This window comes from Myotis daubentonii, chromosome 10 (genome assembly GCF_963259705.1).
Source record: "Myotis daubentonii chromosome 10, mMyoDau2.1, whole genome shotgun sequence".
Lineage (NCBI taxonomy): Eukaryota > Metazoa > Chordata > Mammalia > Chiroptera > Vespertilionidae > Myotis > Myotis daubentonii.
The window spans coordinates 28085025-28104817 of record NC_081849.1 but is presented as its reverse complement, the minus strand read 5'-3'; the positions used below and the strand labels follow the sequence as shown (position 1 = coordinate 28104817).

Sequence of the window (19793 nt, the reverse complement as noted above, 5' to 3'; positions counted from 1 at the left end):
ATGCACAGATAATTTTTATATGGAATCTATTTTTCTGTTGATTTTAGAGTCATGGTTGTGAGCCATAAGATGTCATATGTACAAGGGTGAAGCTCCAAGAAATTATCTAACCAAGTTACACAAGAAATTAATAGCTGAGCTGGGACTTAAGTCTCATGATTTTTAGTCCAAATACTTACATGGTCATATTTCAAGTAATCCTACAGAGAAAAAATATTTTAGTGCCTAAAAATACTTGGGAATTTAACAAACTTTGAAAAATCATAATTCTTACATTAATTCAACAAGTATTTATTGAATGCCTACTACTTGTCAGGGAGTGTTCCCAGTGTAAGGTGATTGCACGAGGTTATATTCTATTAGGAGAAGACAGACAAACCGATTGAAAACAAACACCCAGGTGATGATAACTGCTATGGAGAGAAATAAAGCAGGGAAAAATTGAGCATGGGGAGTGAGCTGAGTGGGTGGGCCTTGGTGCAGGAGTAGTTCTTTTGATGGGGTGTGCAGAGAAGCTTCTCTGACCAGGGGACATTTGAGCAGACACCTGAAGCAAGTAAAGGCATGAGCCATGTGGATGTCTAGGGGAAGACCTAGGGAGACAGGGGAAGCAGAAAATACAAAGGCTCTAAGAGAAGACCAGTGTTATGAATTATACCAGGCAGTACTGTTTAGTCAAAGCTTGACTAAAGTCAGTATCATTTTATTTTTTTAATGTATTTTTATTGATTTCAGAGAGGGAGAGAGAGATAGAAACATCAATGATGAGAGAGAATCATTGATCGGCTGCCTCCACGCCCCCTACTGGGGATCAAGCCCGAAAACCGGGCATGTGTCCCTGACAGGAATCAAACTCAAGACCCTTTAGTCTGCAGGCCGACACTCTATCCACTGAGCCAAACCAGCTAGGGCAGTATCATTTTAAGGAGGGAGATTTCTTTAGGACATTTTTTCTGCCCCAAATAAATTAAACATGGTTTTCTTAAGCACCTGCTTCTTCTTCTTCTTCTTTTTTTTAATTTAAAAAGAAATTTACTCTCCTGCCCAGCCGGCCGGCATGGCTCAATGGTTGAGCGTCCACCTATGAACCAGGTCACGGTTCAGTTCTAGGTCAGCACACATGCCTGGGTTGTGGGCTCAATCCCCAGTGTGGGGCGTGCAGGAGGAAGCTGATCAATGATTCTTTCTCATCATGGATGTTTTCTCTCTTCCTCTCTGAAATCAATAAAAATTTATTTTAAAAAATTACTCTCCTATTACAGATAGTAGTATATAGTAGAGATGGAATTATTTGCATTTAGGTTAAAGTGGAGGTGAGGCCCGGAGTGAATTTCCAAGGACTTTCTGTTAGTCTAAATTTTTGTTTCCCTTCCCCATAATCTTATCAGAGAAGATTACTGGACAGACTCACCCCTAGAGCAACGTTTCCTCTAAGTTTTGGTGAATTTATCGACTCAAGCCTGCAGAATAAAAGAAATATAATAACAGTAGAGTAAGAAAGAAGGAAAAGAAAATCCAAAACAAGACTCCAAAAGGCACAATTATTAGTGTGGGAATCAGGAGGAAACTTCACTTTGGCAACATGGCCAAATGTAAGTTGAGTTAGGACTATATTTTATGTAATTATATTATTTTGAATTAATTGAGCAGAGACTTAAATGAGAATGTGAAGTGACTAGGACAGAGTTATTTATGACATCACAGATGTTAGTGGTTATGTGGCTGTACAGGTCTGGTCCCATTTTGGTTGAGGAAGACATACTAGGACAGTGATGGCGAACCTTTTGAGCTTGGCGTGTCAGCATTTTGAAAAACCCTAACTTAACTCTGGTGCAGTGTCACATATAGAAATTTTTTGATATTGGCAACCACAGTAAAACAAAGACTTATATTTTTGATATTTATTTTATACATTTAAATGCCATTTAACAAAGAAAAATCAACCAAAAAATGAGTTCGTGTGTCACCTCTGACACGCGTGTCATAGGTTCGCCATCATGTACTAGGTCCTGGGAACCCTGGGGTCCCCCATCTATTACCCATTTTGGCCTTCCTCAGACTATCTGGGTCTAGGATGACCTAGTATAAGGCCAAACCTCAATGTTTCCAAGCTCAAATTGAGAAATCTGTCCCAGCTAGTCAACTAACCAAGACTCAGTTCAAGGCTCATCCTGACAGTGAAGTCTTTCCTTATCCCTCTATCATTGGTAGAACTAGTTTGTAGAATATGTCTAAATTTGGGGACCACAGGGAGGCATCATTCTCCTAAACACTTGGAAATGGGATAGTAACAATGCCCCCTGCCTACTCTACAAAAAAATGGGTGGAATAAATCACCTCAAAGGAGAAGGTATAGTTCCCAGGGTCAGTGCGAAGTCCCATGACAAAAAACATGGTCTCTCCCTCCTCCCCCAGTAACTGCCCCAGAACTGCAATGGTGAAGTCCCCCCCATCCCCCCCCCCCTTTTTTTTTTTTTTTACAGAGGACATGGTAAGATTCCATAACTTTTCAGCTACTAAAAGTTTCATTTTGGCACTTAAGATTTCATTCAGTGATTTGGTATTAAGTACATTTTAAACTTCAATTTCAAAGTCAATCAACCTCCCTCTTCCTCCTCACCCCTCAGGCAACCTAGATCTGTCCCCAGCTCTGGTGGTTTGGGAAGTGGGAGGGAACTGGTGTTTTGCTATTTACACCCATCTCCTCTTTTTTGTGGGTACCAGTTCCTGGTGTCTTCGGATGAGCAGGGGCTGGAGAGGAAAAGGGCCGAGTTGAAGTCTACAGTATTGGTCTCAAGTGCTGTTCTTGCTCCGTGTCTGTGGGCTTCATGAGGAGAGTGTTGGCTCCAACCTGCCCAACAAGGGGCTCTCTTCTAGGTATGCTCCTACACAATAACAATCTCTTGTGAGAGATTGTGGGGACCAGAGGTTAGGAGTGTGGGCTCAGGAACCAATTACTTGGGGTCAAATATTCTGCCACTTAATTCTATATAATAAAAGGCTAATATGCAAATTGACTGAATGGCAGAATGACTGCCCTAGCGGCAGTGGCAGGAGCCTCTCCCGCCTTTACGGCAGCACTAAGGATGTCCCACTGTCGGCTTAGGCCCGCTCCCGGGCAGCAGGCCTAAGCCGTCAATTGGACATCCCCCGAGGGCTCCAGGACTGTGAGAGGGTGCAGGCCAGGCTGAGGGAACCCCCCAAGTGCACATATTTTATGCACCAGGCCTCTAGTAGCTATATAACCTTGAGCAACCTTTTTAACTTCTTGGTGCTTCCACTTATTTACATGTAAAGTGGGAATAACACAGTAGTATCTATCATGTAAGGATTGCATGAGTGAATAACATACGCCTGGGACTTTGTAAGGACCCAATTAATGTTAGCTGTCATTACCATTTGACTAGCTGACCTCCAAATTGATGACAATGACACCCTCTAGTACGTGGGCACCTACTTACCTTTGCTGCACTGATCCCTGCATAACTATGGTGCCACCATTGATCAGGTTGAAAACCAGCTAAGGAACTAATCTTGTGCTCTATATGATTGTAGCCCTTTTACATAATTTTTATATTAGTACCTTCAGTAAGAGATTATTGTATAAAGGTATTTTTTTTGTTTGTTTGTTTGTTTTATCTTGGTAGAAATGATCAGTTGGGACTTCTAAAACCCAATTTAATGAAACTTTTTTGGGGAAAAACTTCAAGATAACAAAAGCTGACATCACTAAGAGCATGCTTTGGCAAAACTCTGCTATGAAATCTGTATTAAAGTGAGAGGCCAACATTCTTTATGGAGCTGAGATGCAGGGCTGAGTGGATACAAGAATTATAAATCTGGGAATAAAAATGTCGTAAAACAAATTAACCCTCAGATCTCTAAGAACAGTATAAAAATTGATAGCAGTACATCTAGCAGTTTATAAATTGAGGTGCTTTGGAAAACATCATCTTAGCACTTAACAAACACCTCTGTGTGTAGAGCACTGGATATACATCTGAGGGCACAAAAGAATTAAGGCAACTACTTTTTTTTATCTGATTATCCCAGGTTAAAGTATTCTCTCCTTCCTCTAAACACTGAATTATGTATTACATAATTCTTTGAAAATTATGTACTAACCTTGTGATATTTTATCTCTTAAATTCTTGAATTGTTACTCAATATTCTGTAACTTTTTATGTCTGTTATGTATAATTTACCTCCCCACTAGAGTACTGTAATTGTTCCCCAGAGTGAAGGCAGGCAGCAATCTTTATGAAGACCAGATTCCTTCAAGCTCATCCTTACATTCAGGAGCAGCTCTTTGGAAACTCATAATCTGGAATTAGTTTAACAAACCCTCATGCTTGACAGATGATGATTCTTTTGCTCTCTAGCCCCATCGGGTTGCCAAAAGTCTAGCCCAGTTTCAGCTGACTCTTGTAGATCAGCACACGCTTCGAAGCAGAAGAAATCCAGGCACAAGGGCAAGAGAGAGAAAGCAACAGATGGCACATAACTAGGATGCTATTTAAATGTAAAAATATCAGTAATTACATTAAATATAAAAGGGCTAAATACTCCAGTTAAAGCTCAAAGATGATCAGACTGGATTAAAACCCAAACTCAAACCATATAATTTTCAAAGACATACACCTGAAACTAAAGGATATTCAATGGTTGAAAGTAAAGGGGTGGAAAAGTTATATGTGCAAGTGCTAACCAAAAGAAAGCCACTGTAGCAATATTAAGAATAGAAAATATAAAGAGGCAGAAATCTTTGCTAACCATAACTTCATTTCACAAGGATAAAATATTTTATTCACTAGGAATATATGTATAATAATCCTAGATTTGTATATGTACCTAAAACATGATCTTAAAATATGGAAAACAATATTAACAAAATTATAAGGAGAAATAGGTAAATCCATAATCATAATGGGATATTTTTATATTTTTTTCTCAGTAATAGACCAAAGGAACAAAAAAAATCAGTAAGAATATAGAATGTTTGGACATGAATAAGAAGCTTGACACAAATAGACACATCATTCAAATTAAGATCTGATTCAGTCATCTTTCTTTTGTGGAAGAATACATATTTAGGGTCATGAGATCTTTTTTTTCCTATCCATTCCTCCATGCAAGCAAAGATATGAAAAAGCCTCCAATACACCTGTTTCTACATCACACAAGAGACTGTATTATACTCTGAATATGCACATTGTAAAATTAATTTTAATCCATCTATTTCCATCATCTTGGTATTAGTATTACAGATTGTATTCTTTGCATTGCTTAATTTTGTGAATGAACTTTGATGACAACTATCTTATTGTCTAAACTTATTTCCATCACCTGGGTTGTTAGGACATAGAAGTAAAAAAGTGCTAAATATTTTTTAAGTTACAGTAACTTAGTTAATTCTGTCACTTTAATGGACAGGATTTAGGGACTGCTCAGGAGCTCTGGACTCACCATTTAAAACCTTTATGAGAAAAGCCTCAGATTTCAGACCAAGTAGTGCTATATAAATATGCAAAATTACTAGGTAGAAACACCTTTGGATTTAAGTGTAATTGCCATTGCCTTGCTAATAGTAATATTCTGCAAACAAAGGGTATGTATTTAAAAGGTATTTCTACTCTAAAAGATACTGCTTTTGGGGAAACAGTACTGCTATCTTCAGAGCAAAAAAGGTGGTGTGTGACAATACTGGAATTGACAAGGAAGATGGAGGAACATTTGATAATTTCTTTTAAAGAAGAATTTTTAAAATCTCTCTTTTCAACCTTTTCCATACATATTTGGTGAGTTGTTAGAAAAATGCCCATAATGAGTTTTTACAAAATATGAAATGGCTTTTCTTCTTTAAAGGGTGAAACCAAGGTTCAACCTGAAGAATACATGTTGCTCTGCGGTCATCTTTATTACAACCAATATAACTCCTATAACCAATATAGCACATAAAAAAAACAAGTGAGGCAATGGCATTTGGAGGAATTCCATTTATTGTGGATGCATTTTCACAATATATACTTATTGCAGCGATCAGTTATCAGTGAAAAACATCAAGTGTTTATAAAATTTTTAGGAATGGCAGATTCACAGAACATGCTAGTCACCTTGCAGTTTTACCTCTTAAAGATAACACAGAGAATTGTAATCAGACAAGTAAACAATGGAATTTATTTTTTTCAAAAGATTAAATCCAAACTGAACAAAATTCTACCCTAAAACTTATTCCATCCAAATATCGGAATAAAAGTCAGGATCGATATATTCTCTTCTCAACTTTAGACTTTCTAGAAACAAATATATATACTAGTGATCAGGAGAAGCTCTTGTTCAAAAGTACAACAAAGCAATGTTATATCGCCATGGGCCTTAATTCAAACTTCGATCCATTTCACTCCAGTGATGGGAGTCGATGCTAAATGAGGCACTACACGTGGGTTCTAGGTTATCTTATCATAGACTCATATCTATTCTGTCACGGGTGGAGGACGTGTGTGATCTTGGTGGTTTTCCTTCCTTTGGCCCAGGTGTGCTAAAAGCTAGAGAATTCAGCTACTCTTTACTGATTTTTGAGAAAAACAGACTCTGCAAGGCAGTCGTCACTGCTCATGTCAGCCCTGCCCTGGCCTGGCTGGCTCCTCCAGGGAAATACTGTAGGTTAGAAAATAGTCATTTGTGAGGCTCCCTCATTGTGGTAGAAATTGAGAGTAGGACACTTTTGGTTAAGTCAAATGAGGTATAAGTTTATAGAACTATCCTATATATCTCTATGCTAAAACATATTGCCAAGACAGAGGAGTACTCTTTTATCATCTATTGTGAAGAATAGATGAACACTTATAAGCTAAAGTAAGATCTGATGTCTAGATTACGTGTATAAAAAGGATGATTTGATAAAGACTCTTGGGGAAAATAGTAAAACTACTAAAAGTTACATATATTTTTTGAAAGTTCAATACATTATCAACTCATGACAAGTACCAATGACTAATAAAAGTAGAAACTTTTAATTTAAAAAATGGCTTCGTATAATAAAGATGAAGGACTATCATGACTCTTAAATATTGGAATTTGCTACTTCTCTTCTCTGCTTCCAGACATTAGCCAAAGCTGATCTTTGCATACCCACATGTGGAATTTCAATCTGGACAATCTTGTCACTAAAATCCTCGTCTTTAAATTTTAGACAAAGAAGAGATCTTAGAAATCCTCGAGGCCAACCGATTGTGAAGTTGATTGCTAACAAAATAAAGTTCTCAGCAAGCTTTGAGTTTGATCCAGATGGTAGTAAAATTCACATTGGACTTCAAGATTGCTCTTCAGTATAAGCTAAATACTATGCTTTATAGAAAATGTCAATTCATTTTGACATTTCGAATCTCTCTTTTTTTTCTTACAGTTTATCTATTGGGCATTGAAGATATATTGATACCTATTCTGCCATGTCTCTATTGGCAAATATGAATATTAATATAATGTGATTTTTAATTTTTGAAAAGCTGTGATATTGGCTAGTTACAAGGACATACTGCTAAATATAATAGTCTAGCACATAAAAGAAGCTTTCTACCATTAGTGTGTTTGTATACGTGTATGCACATACATACATGATCAGGTCATCTAAAATGTGGTTCACTATCACTACCAAAGAAATCCACAAAGCAACCAACCTAAAGAAATCAGTACCACTGTCTTCTAACATCATCATCCAATTTAGATAATCATCAGCATGAAAAAAGTAATACCTTAACAGTATGTTTTTTAAAAAAGACAATCATCATTGCAGAATCTCAAATCTGAAATGCGTTACTTTCAGAAAGTGTTACAATTGCCTACTGAGATCATTTCTTCCATGCTTTATTCTAAAGTGCAGAAACAACATGACTTCTGTATGTAAAACAAAAAACAAAAAAAACCCCCCAAACCCCACTATGGTTTGTTTTTCTGGACACTGCACACATTCCTCAGGCAAATTTTCAGCTTGAACCTCCTCCTGCTCGACTTCCGATGTGGTTGGTGTCGCCGTTCAGAGTCAGGATGATCAGTAGAAAGTCTCTATTTCACAGCATGGGTTTCTTTAGAAACAGGCTCCTGTGCAAAGGCAGTACTTTTACCATGAACTTCTCTAGACTGTGATTATTAAATATAGTGATAATATACATGGGCTTACTGGGATAATGAAAAATAAAACAAAAGGAAATTAACCCAATTTAGTAAATCAACATAAATATAGAACAGAGCACATAGCCCTCTTCGGCTGAGCTGGTCCAGCATCTTGAGTGGCTACTCTGGCTTCTTTCTTGAACTGTCTCACACCTGTTAAGAGAAGAGAGCTTTAAATCGGCAGGCCACAGTGTTTCAGCCAGATGTTTATGTCAGAAGAAAAAGAAAAAAAGAATTATAATATGGCAGGAATAAATATTTATGAAAGGGAGGATTATTGTTGGCATTCTATTCAAATATGCTCCTCTTGGTCTTTCTCCTGTTGATTTTTTTTTTTTCTCCCTCCCCTCCCCTCCCTTCCCCTCTTACCTCCCTTTCCCTTCCCTTCTGTTTTTCCTTTTTCCCTTCCTTCCCCACTTTCTTCTTTGTATTACCTTTTCTCTATCTTGATCTTTAGCCTTGCTCAGGGCATTCGGAGGCAGTTTTTTTTTTTTTTAAAATATATTTTATTGATTTTTTACAGAGAGGAAGGGAGAGGGATAGAGAGTTAGAAACATCAACGAGAGAGAAACATTGGTCAGCTGCCTCCTGCACATCCCCCTACTGGGGATATGCCCGCAACCAAGGTACATGCCCTTGACTGGAATCGAACCTGGGACCCTTGAGTCCGCAGTCCGACGCTCTATCCACTGAGCCAAACCAGTTAGGGCGGCAGTTTTATTTTTAACACCACCCTAAGGGCCAGGAATCTATAGTGTGCATCCAGAACAGGCACACATGATGGAATGACAGTCTTGGCCACGACAAGGCAGGAGGCTGAAGTGGACCATGCTTACCTTTAGTTTTTTTTCTGTTCTTTATTTCCTCCCCCCTGTACTTCTATCCCTACTCTTGAAACTTATCTGACATTTGTATATCATTTCTTTTCCCCAGCTAGCTGCTAAAAATCCTTGCTGAGGTGTTCACAAATATCAAATATACAGTTGTCCCTCAGTATCCTAGAGGGATTGGTTCCAGGCCTCCGTGGACACCAAAATCTGTGGGCACTCAAGTGTTTTATAGAAAATGACATATTATTTGCGTATGAGCCGTATACTTTCAATCATCTCTCGATTACTTATGATAACCAGTACAATGTAAATGCTATATAAATAGCTGTTATACTGTATTATTCAGGGTATAATGATAAGAAAAAAGTCTGTACATGTTCAATACAGAAGCGACCATCGTAGGCCTAACTGCATAGTACACATTAGCAACAATGTAGTTTTTTTCAAATATGTTTGACCCGGGTTGGTTGAATCTGTGGTTGGTTGAAAATCCGCGGATGCGGAACCTGAGGACACCGATGGTCGAGTGTGGTATTGTGAATCTGCATGCTCAAATGTGTTGTGTGTGTTTTCATTTCACATGAATCACTACATGGCGTGTAGTGAGTCTGACATTTTGGAACAAAGGAGCTACCTACTCTGCTACCTCATAACCTCAGCTGTGGGCCTGGTGGTTATAGAATTACTAGAGGCCCGGGGCACAAAAATTTGTGCACTTGGGGGGGCCCTCAGCCCGGCCTGTACCCTCTCGCGCAGTCTGGGACCCCTAAAGGGATGTCCACCTGCTGGCTTAGGCCCGCTCCCTGGGGGATTGGGCCTAAGCTGGCAATCAGACATCCCTCTGGCAGCCCAGGAGCCCTCGGGAGATGTCCACTTGCCAGCGGGGAGCAGGCCTAAGCTGCAGTCGGACATCCTTAGCGCTGCTGAGGAGGCGGGAGAGGCTCCCGCCACCACCGCTGTGCTGGCAGCCTTCAGCCTGGCTTGTGGCTGAGCAGAGCTCCCCCTGTGGGAGCTCACTGACCACCAGAGGGCAGCTCCTGCATTGAGCGTCTGCCCCCTGGTGGTCAGTGTGTGTCATAGTGACCAGTCATTCCCAGTCTTTCTGCTGTTAGGGAAAATTTGCATATTACCCTTTTATTATATAGGATTACTGTAGGAAGAGTTTGTGGGCTAGATCAAGGAGGGGGCAGAGCCTGTGAAGACTCACCCTGACCCCCTCCCACTTTGTGCCACCATGCTGCACAATTCCAGGGAGAGCCACCATTCCTGCTGTGTCATATGTGAGTGGCGGTCTCTGGGTCCTACCATTCCAGATCATATCTTTACTCCATGTCCCGGAACCCTGGCCCAGGGGAATGTTACCTATGATGATGGACATTATACCTATGACGATGGACAATGGGCAGCTGACATTCTCTTCTCCAAAAGGGGACTATAGAAACATTTAGACTGACATTACCTTGGCAGGGGTTGTGACCTTATCCACGGATTGCTTTTCCCAGAGGTTCCGCTTGCCAGATACATCTCCTGGCCTCAAATCCTAATGAAGAGAAAGCAGAATAAAATTAATACGTGGCCCTATAGATTTTCTGCCAGGTCTAAATAAGTCATCACATCTGTGTTTGTTGGTTTGAATCGATTTCTTGTTAATACACTTTACCCTAGCGATCAGAAATGGATGGCATTGAAAGGACCATGAGCCATTGTTTTTATAATAGACCTGGACCAGGTTATGACATGAGAATGGGCTGGAACTATCCAGCCTTTAGGGCCTGTTCTTCATCAAGGACTTATTGCTTATGGAACAGTCAAATTGGAACAGAAGCATATTTAAAATAATATAGCCTATTTTTAACTTTCTGTGCTCTTAGAAGTGAATACAGTATAGGTTGGTTTTAAATACAATTGACTCTTGAACAACGTGGTGGTTAGGGGCGCCCACCCCTCCTCCCCACACCTCTGTGCAGTAGGAAATCTGCATCAAACTTCTAATGGCACTTCCCTCAGGCTGAAGTCATTTTGTGTTTCCTGCGTAGTGAGTGGATAACTCAGAAGTGCATCGGTAGAACCTAGCCCCATCAGCGTAAACACTGACCACAAACTGCACCCGTAAGAGAAACTGACACTTAATAACATCTGTGAGAACATGTGGAAATCTCGGGGAGAGAACAGTTATATAGCTTTGATTCTTTATTTGCTACCTCGAAATTAATTTGGTTTGGACAAGGAGTCACATTTCTGTTTCCATTTACTTTTCTTCCAGCATGTGCTTGGCAAAAGGTAGTTTGTAGAATATAAATGTGTTTTAACTGAAATAGTCACGTTTATTTTGGCACATCCTTTTCTCGTTAGGAAGGCAAAGCGAACAGCAATTGCATTTATCCATGGACACCAGTCTAAATGGGCATGCTTTGACAGATAGTAGGGAGGGCTCAACACTGAAAGTGCACTGGTTAAATGGTACCATGTAAAGCATTTCAGATTTTTAATTTTAATTTTTTTTTTTTTTGGCATTTCAGATTTGCCTTAATCCTACTGAGTTTCTGGAGTTCCACTGTGGCACGAATTCCTGATATCCTATTAGAGAACTACACCTATTTAACTTGGAACCAGTGAGCAACAAATCAGGTTGTTTTTGAAGGGTTCCACTACTTTTGCCAATGTAGGGAGAAGCTGCCAAATTGTCTGGAAGACTGTTTTAAAGTTTTGGAAACTATAATTAGGCACATGCTGATGGAAGCTCTGGAAAGTGGCTATTATTACTTTATTTATTTGATTCATAGAAGACAAATATTTTTCTTTCACATGAATGTTCTACAGAAGAAAACGGACTGTAGTTCCCTTCAATCTTCCCTATGAATCTTTTGAGATCAATTAAAGAGCCTATTTTAAGAAAATATGAACATCCAAGTGGTGAGTTGGCGTTTTAAATCAAAGAGGAAATAGAAATGCAATTACCTGACCAGACTACATTTTAGACAAAGACCCAGTCCGGGAGAAGAGGGAGAAATGAAGGCAGGAGAGGCAGGTTTCCAGCCACCCAGAGATCAAAGAATGAAGAAGAGAATTCAGCTGAGAAAGACATGGTTGTTGTTTTTTAAACAAAAAGAAAGACAAATTAGCATTTTAATTCAGCTGCATGTAACATGTAGTTTAGACAACAAAGAACAGACAAACCAGCTAGAACAGGCATACTCAGAATTGAATTCTGGTTACAAAATTACACCGAAATCCCGTAAATTCTGCTCACAAATAGCAAAGCGATGTCTCAGGGAGGGATCAGATGTGGATCAATGTTTGTTTTTAAATAAGTTAATTTTCAGGGACCCCTTCCAAATAATATTGGTTTGACAAACTATTTTGAGCACGTTTACTTCCTAGCATGTTTGGAAATTATACAGCTTGGTAAAGGATGGTTGTTCTGTCCAATGAGTTTTGGAACTAAACACTCATCTCAAAGGAAACACTAATTTCCTTCCTCTTGCGGTTTCACTGGGTGAGGACCATTTCGGTGAAAGAATCTCCCTCTGTTTTCTTCAATGGCCACATGCCACACATCTGCAAACACAAGCCCAGGCTTTCCTCTCCAGCCACGTACACCAAGGAATATAAGCAAGGGACAGGGAATAAATCCCCTCGGGCCCAGACTCAGATGGCACCTTCGGGGGCCTACTGTTGCTGTTGTCTTGAGGTAACTCTCATCCTGGGCTCAGAGCTCAGAGTCAGTATGGCTGGGGACCCAAAGGTGTCAAACTCAGAGGCCTGCCATGAAGGGCCAGGCTGGAAACTCAAAAGCCTGAAAAGGCTTGTTGTAAACAAATAAGGAAAAGAGGGAATCAACAAATTCTGGCGTACATGCTTCCACACTTCAAAAATGTGTTCAAATTACAATTTTTAAAGGAAAATAAAGCACAATGGTGTGGGTCAAACTACACAAATCTTAGCTTCAGGCCACTCCTGTGAGGCCCCTGATAAGACCCAGGCAAGATCTTCGCTTGACCTGCCTATTTATTTATTTATTTATTTATTTATTTATTTATTTTTGGACCTGCCTTTTAATTTAATTAATTAATTTCTTTATTTGACCTGGCTTTTAAAGCTGCATTGCTGGACTTAACCTTTGGCCAGCCAAGTTTTATGCATCTGTAGGACCCTTCTAGGCCTTTCTGTAGCTCGGAAATGTCATCTTTTTCTGCTGGATCCATAGTGTCTGTGAGTTACCGTCCTGCCTTCCTGGGTCCAGGTCACATCTTTCCCAGAGAGACTGCCATGCTGCTATTCAGATCTTGACAAGAGCTGGCTCTGTCACCCATGAACTGTGCACCAAGCTGAACGTTGCTGGTTAAGTCTACTCACACTGGCTTTTCATGTACAACAGCAACTACCTACTGCTCTCTTCCAATCTGGCTTTCACTCAGGAGGTTGCCCTCGTCTGCAAAATCCAGGGGGTCATAGGAAAAGAGATTACTACAAGCTGTGTGAATCGCCACTCTTCTTTCCTTTGCCTTCTGTCCTCTCGGAGAGGGTCTAGCAACTCACTAACTAGTAGGTAAAGCAGGCAATGCTTTTGTAATTTCCCTGTCACAACTTTTTGTCCTGTCGTTTTTATGATGCTATTGAAGCAACCATCTTATATAAAAACTGCTGTTTGAAATTTTAACCCTGCTATTTTGGCTTCTGTAAACACTTGCCTGCTTAAATAATAGGGAAAATAAGACGACTCCCATTCCAGAGAGGCCGTAAACTGTGACCCAGACAGAGCTGTCAGTGCTGGCTCTAGGCCAGGCCTTGAGATACGGTCTCATGGCCCCTTCCTAGCACACAGGCCTTTTTTCTCAGGAGTCCCGGAAGTCTCATTCCAAATTTGGGAGACAAAGGACTGGAAAAAATATAAATAGAGAGAGTTTCCTCCATGTTGGGGGGCCCAGAATTTGAAAGACACATTTTTCTCTGGGCCTGCGCATAATTAAAATGTAACTCCCCTTTCTCTAAGTGTTGCTTGTTTTTGTTCTCCAGTCTTCTGTAACACTATCAGTTACCAGGGAATGGGGCTTTTTGTGGAAGCCTTGACATTATAACTGAATTGAATTTTTTTTAACTCTCCCATTAGGATGACATAGATGGTGATAGGCTTGGTAAAATCCGGTACAGAAATGAAATATGTCACAAATAAAATAAACACAAAAAAGTGACCAGGTTCTCTAGCAATGTGCCAAATTCATCAACGAGGAAGACACACCTTCCTCTCTTTCTCGTTGCTATTTTGAGAGTTCTTCAGTGGGTCCATGAACTTCCGGAACTCGAGTGATATACATGTATTAGGGGAGAAGGCCCTCTGATTCATAGGTTTTCAAAAGGCCCCATAATTAAAAAAGGTTAATAATCACTGGTCTGGGGCCACAAAATTTACATAAATTTCCATAAAAAATAACTCCTACTCTATATGTCACCTTGGGTTCGGGGCAATAAAGAGCAAACACCTTGCGGGTGTGACCCCTCCCCCCTCGACTCTCTCCTTCTATAGCTTCCCTCCCCTCTATTTACCGGGAGAGGGGAAAATATATATTTTTCAATATATAAGGACTTTCTCATTGTAAATTGGGTTTACATTAGTTTTATACCTCATGTGAGCCCTTATGCAAAAAATCCTGACTATTAATTAGGTGACTATAAGGGGTTGCACTCAAGAAGTGTAGACAATATTTCCATTTTTTTCTTCTTAAATTGGAATTGATAACCTCTAGTGACTTTGGAGCTTAAATATGGAGCCACTGGATACAATGAAATGGCTGTGTCGTATGTGAGTGTGCTCATGGCACAGAGGTCTAGGATTTGGAAAGCGTTACTCTACCTCTGCGATGGGATAGTTAGGACAGTTGAGTCTCTGCTCCTTTGGACACCGAGGCATATATTAAAGCCAACTTAATAGAGAAAGCTCACCAATTAGGAGCTTAATAAGGCTCTTTATCATAATGATAAATGCAAGGCAATTATCGTATACATTCAATGAAAAGGTTAAAAGAATATTTTTATAGTAAAATAGTCACACTTAATAAATAAGTAAAATTTAGATTTCCACAAATAACAAGCTCTGATAGTTCCCAGTTTTACTGTGTTTTTCAAAATGGCTTTTCTTTGGAGGTGTTGACAAAAAAAAAAAATTATGGCAATTACTTCAACAACTACCTAAAAATGGTATTTTCTTGTATTAAGTTACATAAATTAGGCAAATTAGAAACTCATGGGTTCAAAATAGCCAACATACACTTCCTCTGGGGAATAAGTTTAGGGGTGCTTTCCACAGAGAAGTGGCCAAGATAATTTGACATTTTCATTTCCAAATTCCCAGCTGTAATTTATAGAATCGGAGCTAAACACACAGACCAGGAAAGAGTGTAAATTTGAGCGGCCTCAGCATTCTGGTTAATTACAGCCTGTGGGCGATTGTGGGGCAGCTGCTTGGGGCTGTTTTCTCTAAATCTGAACCCCCTCCTTGTTTGTTACTCAGCACGGACAGCAGAGGACAGGAGCACTGCCTTTCTCAGGCACACAGACCAACAGCCCGATTTCTCCTGCTGCTGGGAGCTGAGAGATCAAGGAAATCCAGAAAACCCGGAGCTACTTACTGAAGGTTTGGGAGCAGGTGATCTGTTCCCATCTGGGGTTTTAGTTAGCCATTCATTGATGCGGCTGGAAACCCCCACCTTCAAGCCAGCAGTTTCCTGCAAGGAGTCAACCATCCAATATTAAAGACAAAGACAAACTTTACCTGGAAAGAAATCTTCAAAGAAACCTCAGATAATACTATTGCTTGTTATTTCATGTCACCATTATATATGACATTGATTATAATGATGGCTCGTTATAATCAATATTTTGAGTAAAATGAACCTTAAAGTTGATATTTAAAGAATGTTATCTGGTTTGCTTGCCCCCGCACCTCACCCCAACCCACCCCACCCCACCCCAACCCCAAGGTTGATGATTAATTTCAAGAACTCAATTTAGGAAAGTGGCCAGAGCTAGGAGTACACAGTGTCTAGCATCTGTGCGCTTGCTTTTATGGTCGTTGCAAAAGAAAGGAAGACTTACACCTTCTCCGCTGCTTTTATAATGAGCTAACGTGGTTTGCTAAAAAGAAAAAAGAAAAGGAAAAGGAACCCACCCTCCAAAATTAAAAGACGGAACTCCGGAGCTCACCTTGTTCGGTGTGCCCGCCGCGGTGGGGGATGAAAACACGTTCCCTTTCTCCCACATGCTCTTGATATTGCGGACGCCCTCAGCAGGCACAGGAAGATCCGAGGCTGCTGGCTTCGTGGGTTTCGCAGCTTTCGTCCCCTGAAGTGTGTGAATTATCTTTAGGATTGTGCTAAGTTTGTTCTTGTCAAGTACTCTCTTCCTCGACAGTATCATTTAAAAGAGTCATTGTCTAAATGCCTTCACCAAAAAAGGACAGTCATTTCTGTTGTAAAACTGCATTCTAAGGACATTTGTACCAAAAAATCCACCCTGAGATCTAGATCAGAGGGTCTTTCAAAAATGAAATATGCTTTTTTATTGGGATGCTATTTATTGTGTAAGTGATATTCTACTTCATTTCTTCAACAGGTACCTCAGTGCCTAGGCGCTGGTGTTATATAGTGGTACCCAAAACAGACAGTCTTCTCTGTAAGCTGCAGTGGATAGGAAGACAGCAATTGATGACATAAGTATTTATTTCACATTTCGGTGTGTTATGAAAGATAAATGTAGTGTCACAAAGCATGCCAAGAGAGCACACAATAGGGGAATAATAATAATATAATAGGCAGCAAAGAAGGCTGCTCTGAGGAAGTGACACTTAAACCCAGATTGATGGAAGATGTGGAAGTGGCTAGGTAAAAGGAGGCACACACACCATTCCATGCAGAGAGAACAGCATATGCAAAGGACTGGAGACAGGGACTCGATAAAGGATTGAAAGAGTGAGAGGCCACTGCATGGAGAATATACTGGGAGGAGGAAAGAATGGATGTAAGGAAGGAAAGTGTGCATTTGAGATACTATTCTGCAGTAGCGATTAGCATGCCCAGAATTCCTGCCTGGTCCTGCTTTGTAACCGGTGGCCTGTGTGGTCAAGGTGGTCAGCCATGGTGAGTGGCACCATCACTGGACCATGTAAAGGCTGAGGCCACAGTCTTGGCTTCATCAACCCTCTTAGAGCTATAATAAATGTAACCACAGAAAATAACTGTCTGCAATTTGTCTCATATTTTTGTGGACATTTAATCCTGTGAAAATCACCTCTTGAGTATTAGGACTTGGTTATTCGTTTGATAAATCATTCAGATCTCATTTTTATTCCCTCATAATTTATCTGATTGTGAATTATTTTATATTTATGTCCACTCTGCAGTATAAAGGAGAGGAGGAAATCAAATCAAGCTTATCCAATTCCTTCAGAGCAGATGTTCTGACATAGAAGCTGGCTAAAATCAGTGCCTAAAGTCTACACAAAGGAGAAAAAACTAGGATCACACATTGATGAATGGTAGCCTACTTTCTTAGAGCTTTGGTACTTGGAAATATACATTATTTCTAAATGTGGTAGAACCCCTGGGTCAACTTTGTGGGAAAAAGTTGGAATAGACAGAAGCATATAACTATGATCCTATAAGCATAAAATAATCAATTTGAAATTCATGGTGATTAAACTCTAGCTGGCAATCGTCTTTATATTAACTCATACTATCACTATTACTGTTTGAACATAAAGGTTTTTATAGAGAAATAAGGATTAACCAAGGTTACATGGGACCTGTTTAACTACATATAGGAACATATTTTATAAGGAATTAATATTAGAAGATACACATACCAACATATAAATAACATAGTTGAATATCAATAAGCCTATTCCTTAAAAGAATAACACCTCCATTAAAGAATACTCAGGCTGACGGTAGTAAACAATAATTTATTTAAAACCCTTCTATAATTTACCTTTTTACTGTTCTTCTCTCTAACTAGTTTCTTTTTTTTTTTTCTCTAACTAGTTTCAAGTATAATAAAGCATTATTAATGTTCTAACACTAATGTGGTTATTAGGCTTGCTTATTGTCCTACACATTTCTATGATCATTTACACAATCAGAGCTGATTTCTGTTTGGGCATAACCCTGCGGACATCACTCACCTCAATGGCACTGGTGTATTGCTCCAGTCTGCTGTCAATCTTGGAAACAACAGCCGCTTGATGAGTTGATTTGACACCACTGGTAAGTAAATAAACACACACATAAAGATATGAGAGAAAATCTTTCCATACATATGATAGCTGGTGATTCTCCAGTGAACAATCAACCATATTTACCTTTTCTGCACAGACTTATTCAAAAATTCTGCTCGCTCTTCTATCTAGGAATGAAAAAACAACAACAGTTAATATTTTCAGCTCATAAACAGTGTCCCTGACCCTGGTGAAGGAAGCACCAAAGAGTGTCAAAGAGTCTTAATTAGGGTGCTGTGCCAGAGAAAAAAATGCATATAAGGTGTTTGATCATGACAGCTGAGAGATGAAGGGAAGATTGGCAGAGGATAGAGAAAGTGTGGAGAGAAATATGAAGTTCTGGAGGCAAACTGAAGACCAGACAGAAATGGAGTAAAAATGCCTTTGAGATAATTTAAATCAGTGGTAAAATAATTGCATTTCAAGACCATAGCAATAATTTCTTTTTTGCTTCCTGGCATACTTTAAAATTTTTTCTACTTATTTCTTTATTAAGGTATAATTGACATGTAACATTATATTACTAGAGGTTTCAGGTGTACAACATAATGATTTAATATTTGAATATATTGCAAAACGATCACCACAATAAGTCTAGTTAATATCCATCACCTGACAACATTGTTTTTTTTCTTTTTGTGATGAGAACTTTTAAGATCTACTTTCTTAGCAACAATTTAAAAAACAATACATGCTGTTACCCTTTAGGACATGTTTTTATGAGTATAGATATACCATGCTCTTTGATTAAGAAAAACTTCCACAATGTTCTGACCATATATTTGGTATGTAATAGGGTCAAATAAGAAAGATAACCAGCGACTGGGAACTATTCACTCAGGGCCTAGCCTGGTTTCCTGATTTGATAGCCGTCAAGCCTATTGCTGAACTTAATTTGCCCTGAAAGTAGAAGATGGGGTGGGGGTGGAGTGAGACTGGGGCACAGCTCATCAGTGATGGCTGAGGCCTCCCACAAAGCCCCCATTAGCCCAAATGGGAAACAAGAAAATAAACCCAGAGAAACTGTGATGGATATACACTAGATGGGCAGTTCATTAGCCTTTAATATATTCTTTTTTTTTTTTAAAGCTAGGAACTTCTTTTTGCTAAAACTAAAGCTACTAAATCAAACATTATATTTTACTGAAACGGCACCACCTAAATCCAGATGTTCTTTATAGTCAGCAAATATTGTTGACTCCTTATGATACCCAACTCCAGGCTGGAAATAATCTCTGCCACACATCACCTGTCAGTATTAGCAAACAGTTGTGACCAAGAAAGTGCTATAGGTGTTCCTGAGATTATGGGATGTAGAGAATCTTAAATCTCATTTTTTTAAAATTTTAATATAAACTTAGAACTTTAAACTAATATAAACTTCTAGAGAAAAAGTTCCCAGTTGAATAAGCTGGAATACACACAATGCACTGGAACTTTTAATATTATCCATCCATCCATCCATCCACCCATCCATCCATCCATCCATCCACCCACCCACCCATCCATCCACCCATCCATCCACC

At 39.4% G+C, this 19793-nt stretch overlaps 1 protein-coding gene across 4 annotated transcripts in view; it reads right to left on the bottom strand.

Annotated features, from left to right (window-relative positions):
- Positions 1-5981: 5981 nt before the first annotated feature.
- The window catches only part of CALD1 (caldesmon 1), a 204855-nt gene continuing 191043 nt past the window's right edge, over positions 5982-19793 (bottom strand). For all 4 annotated transcript variants that reach the window (XM_059711848.1, XM_059711851.1, XM_059711849.1 and 1 more), the window contains 6 exons: positions 18352-18395; positions 18175-18253; positions 16200-16337; positions 15626-15721; positions 10459-10539; positions 5982-8322 (listed from right to left, as the gene is read on the bottom strand). In XM_059711848.1, coding sequence (XP_059567831.1) covers positions 8317-8322; positions 10459-10539; positions 15626-15721; positions 16200-16337; positions 18175-18253; positions 18352-18395 — 444 coding nt within the window. In that variant the 3' untranslated portion in view covers positions 5982-8316. The remainder of the gene's footprint in view (positions 8323-10458; positions 10540-15625; positions 15722-16199; positions 16338-18174; positions 18254-18351; positions 18396-19793) is intronic.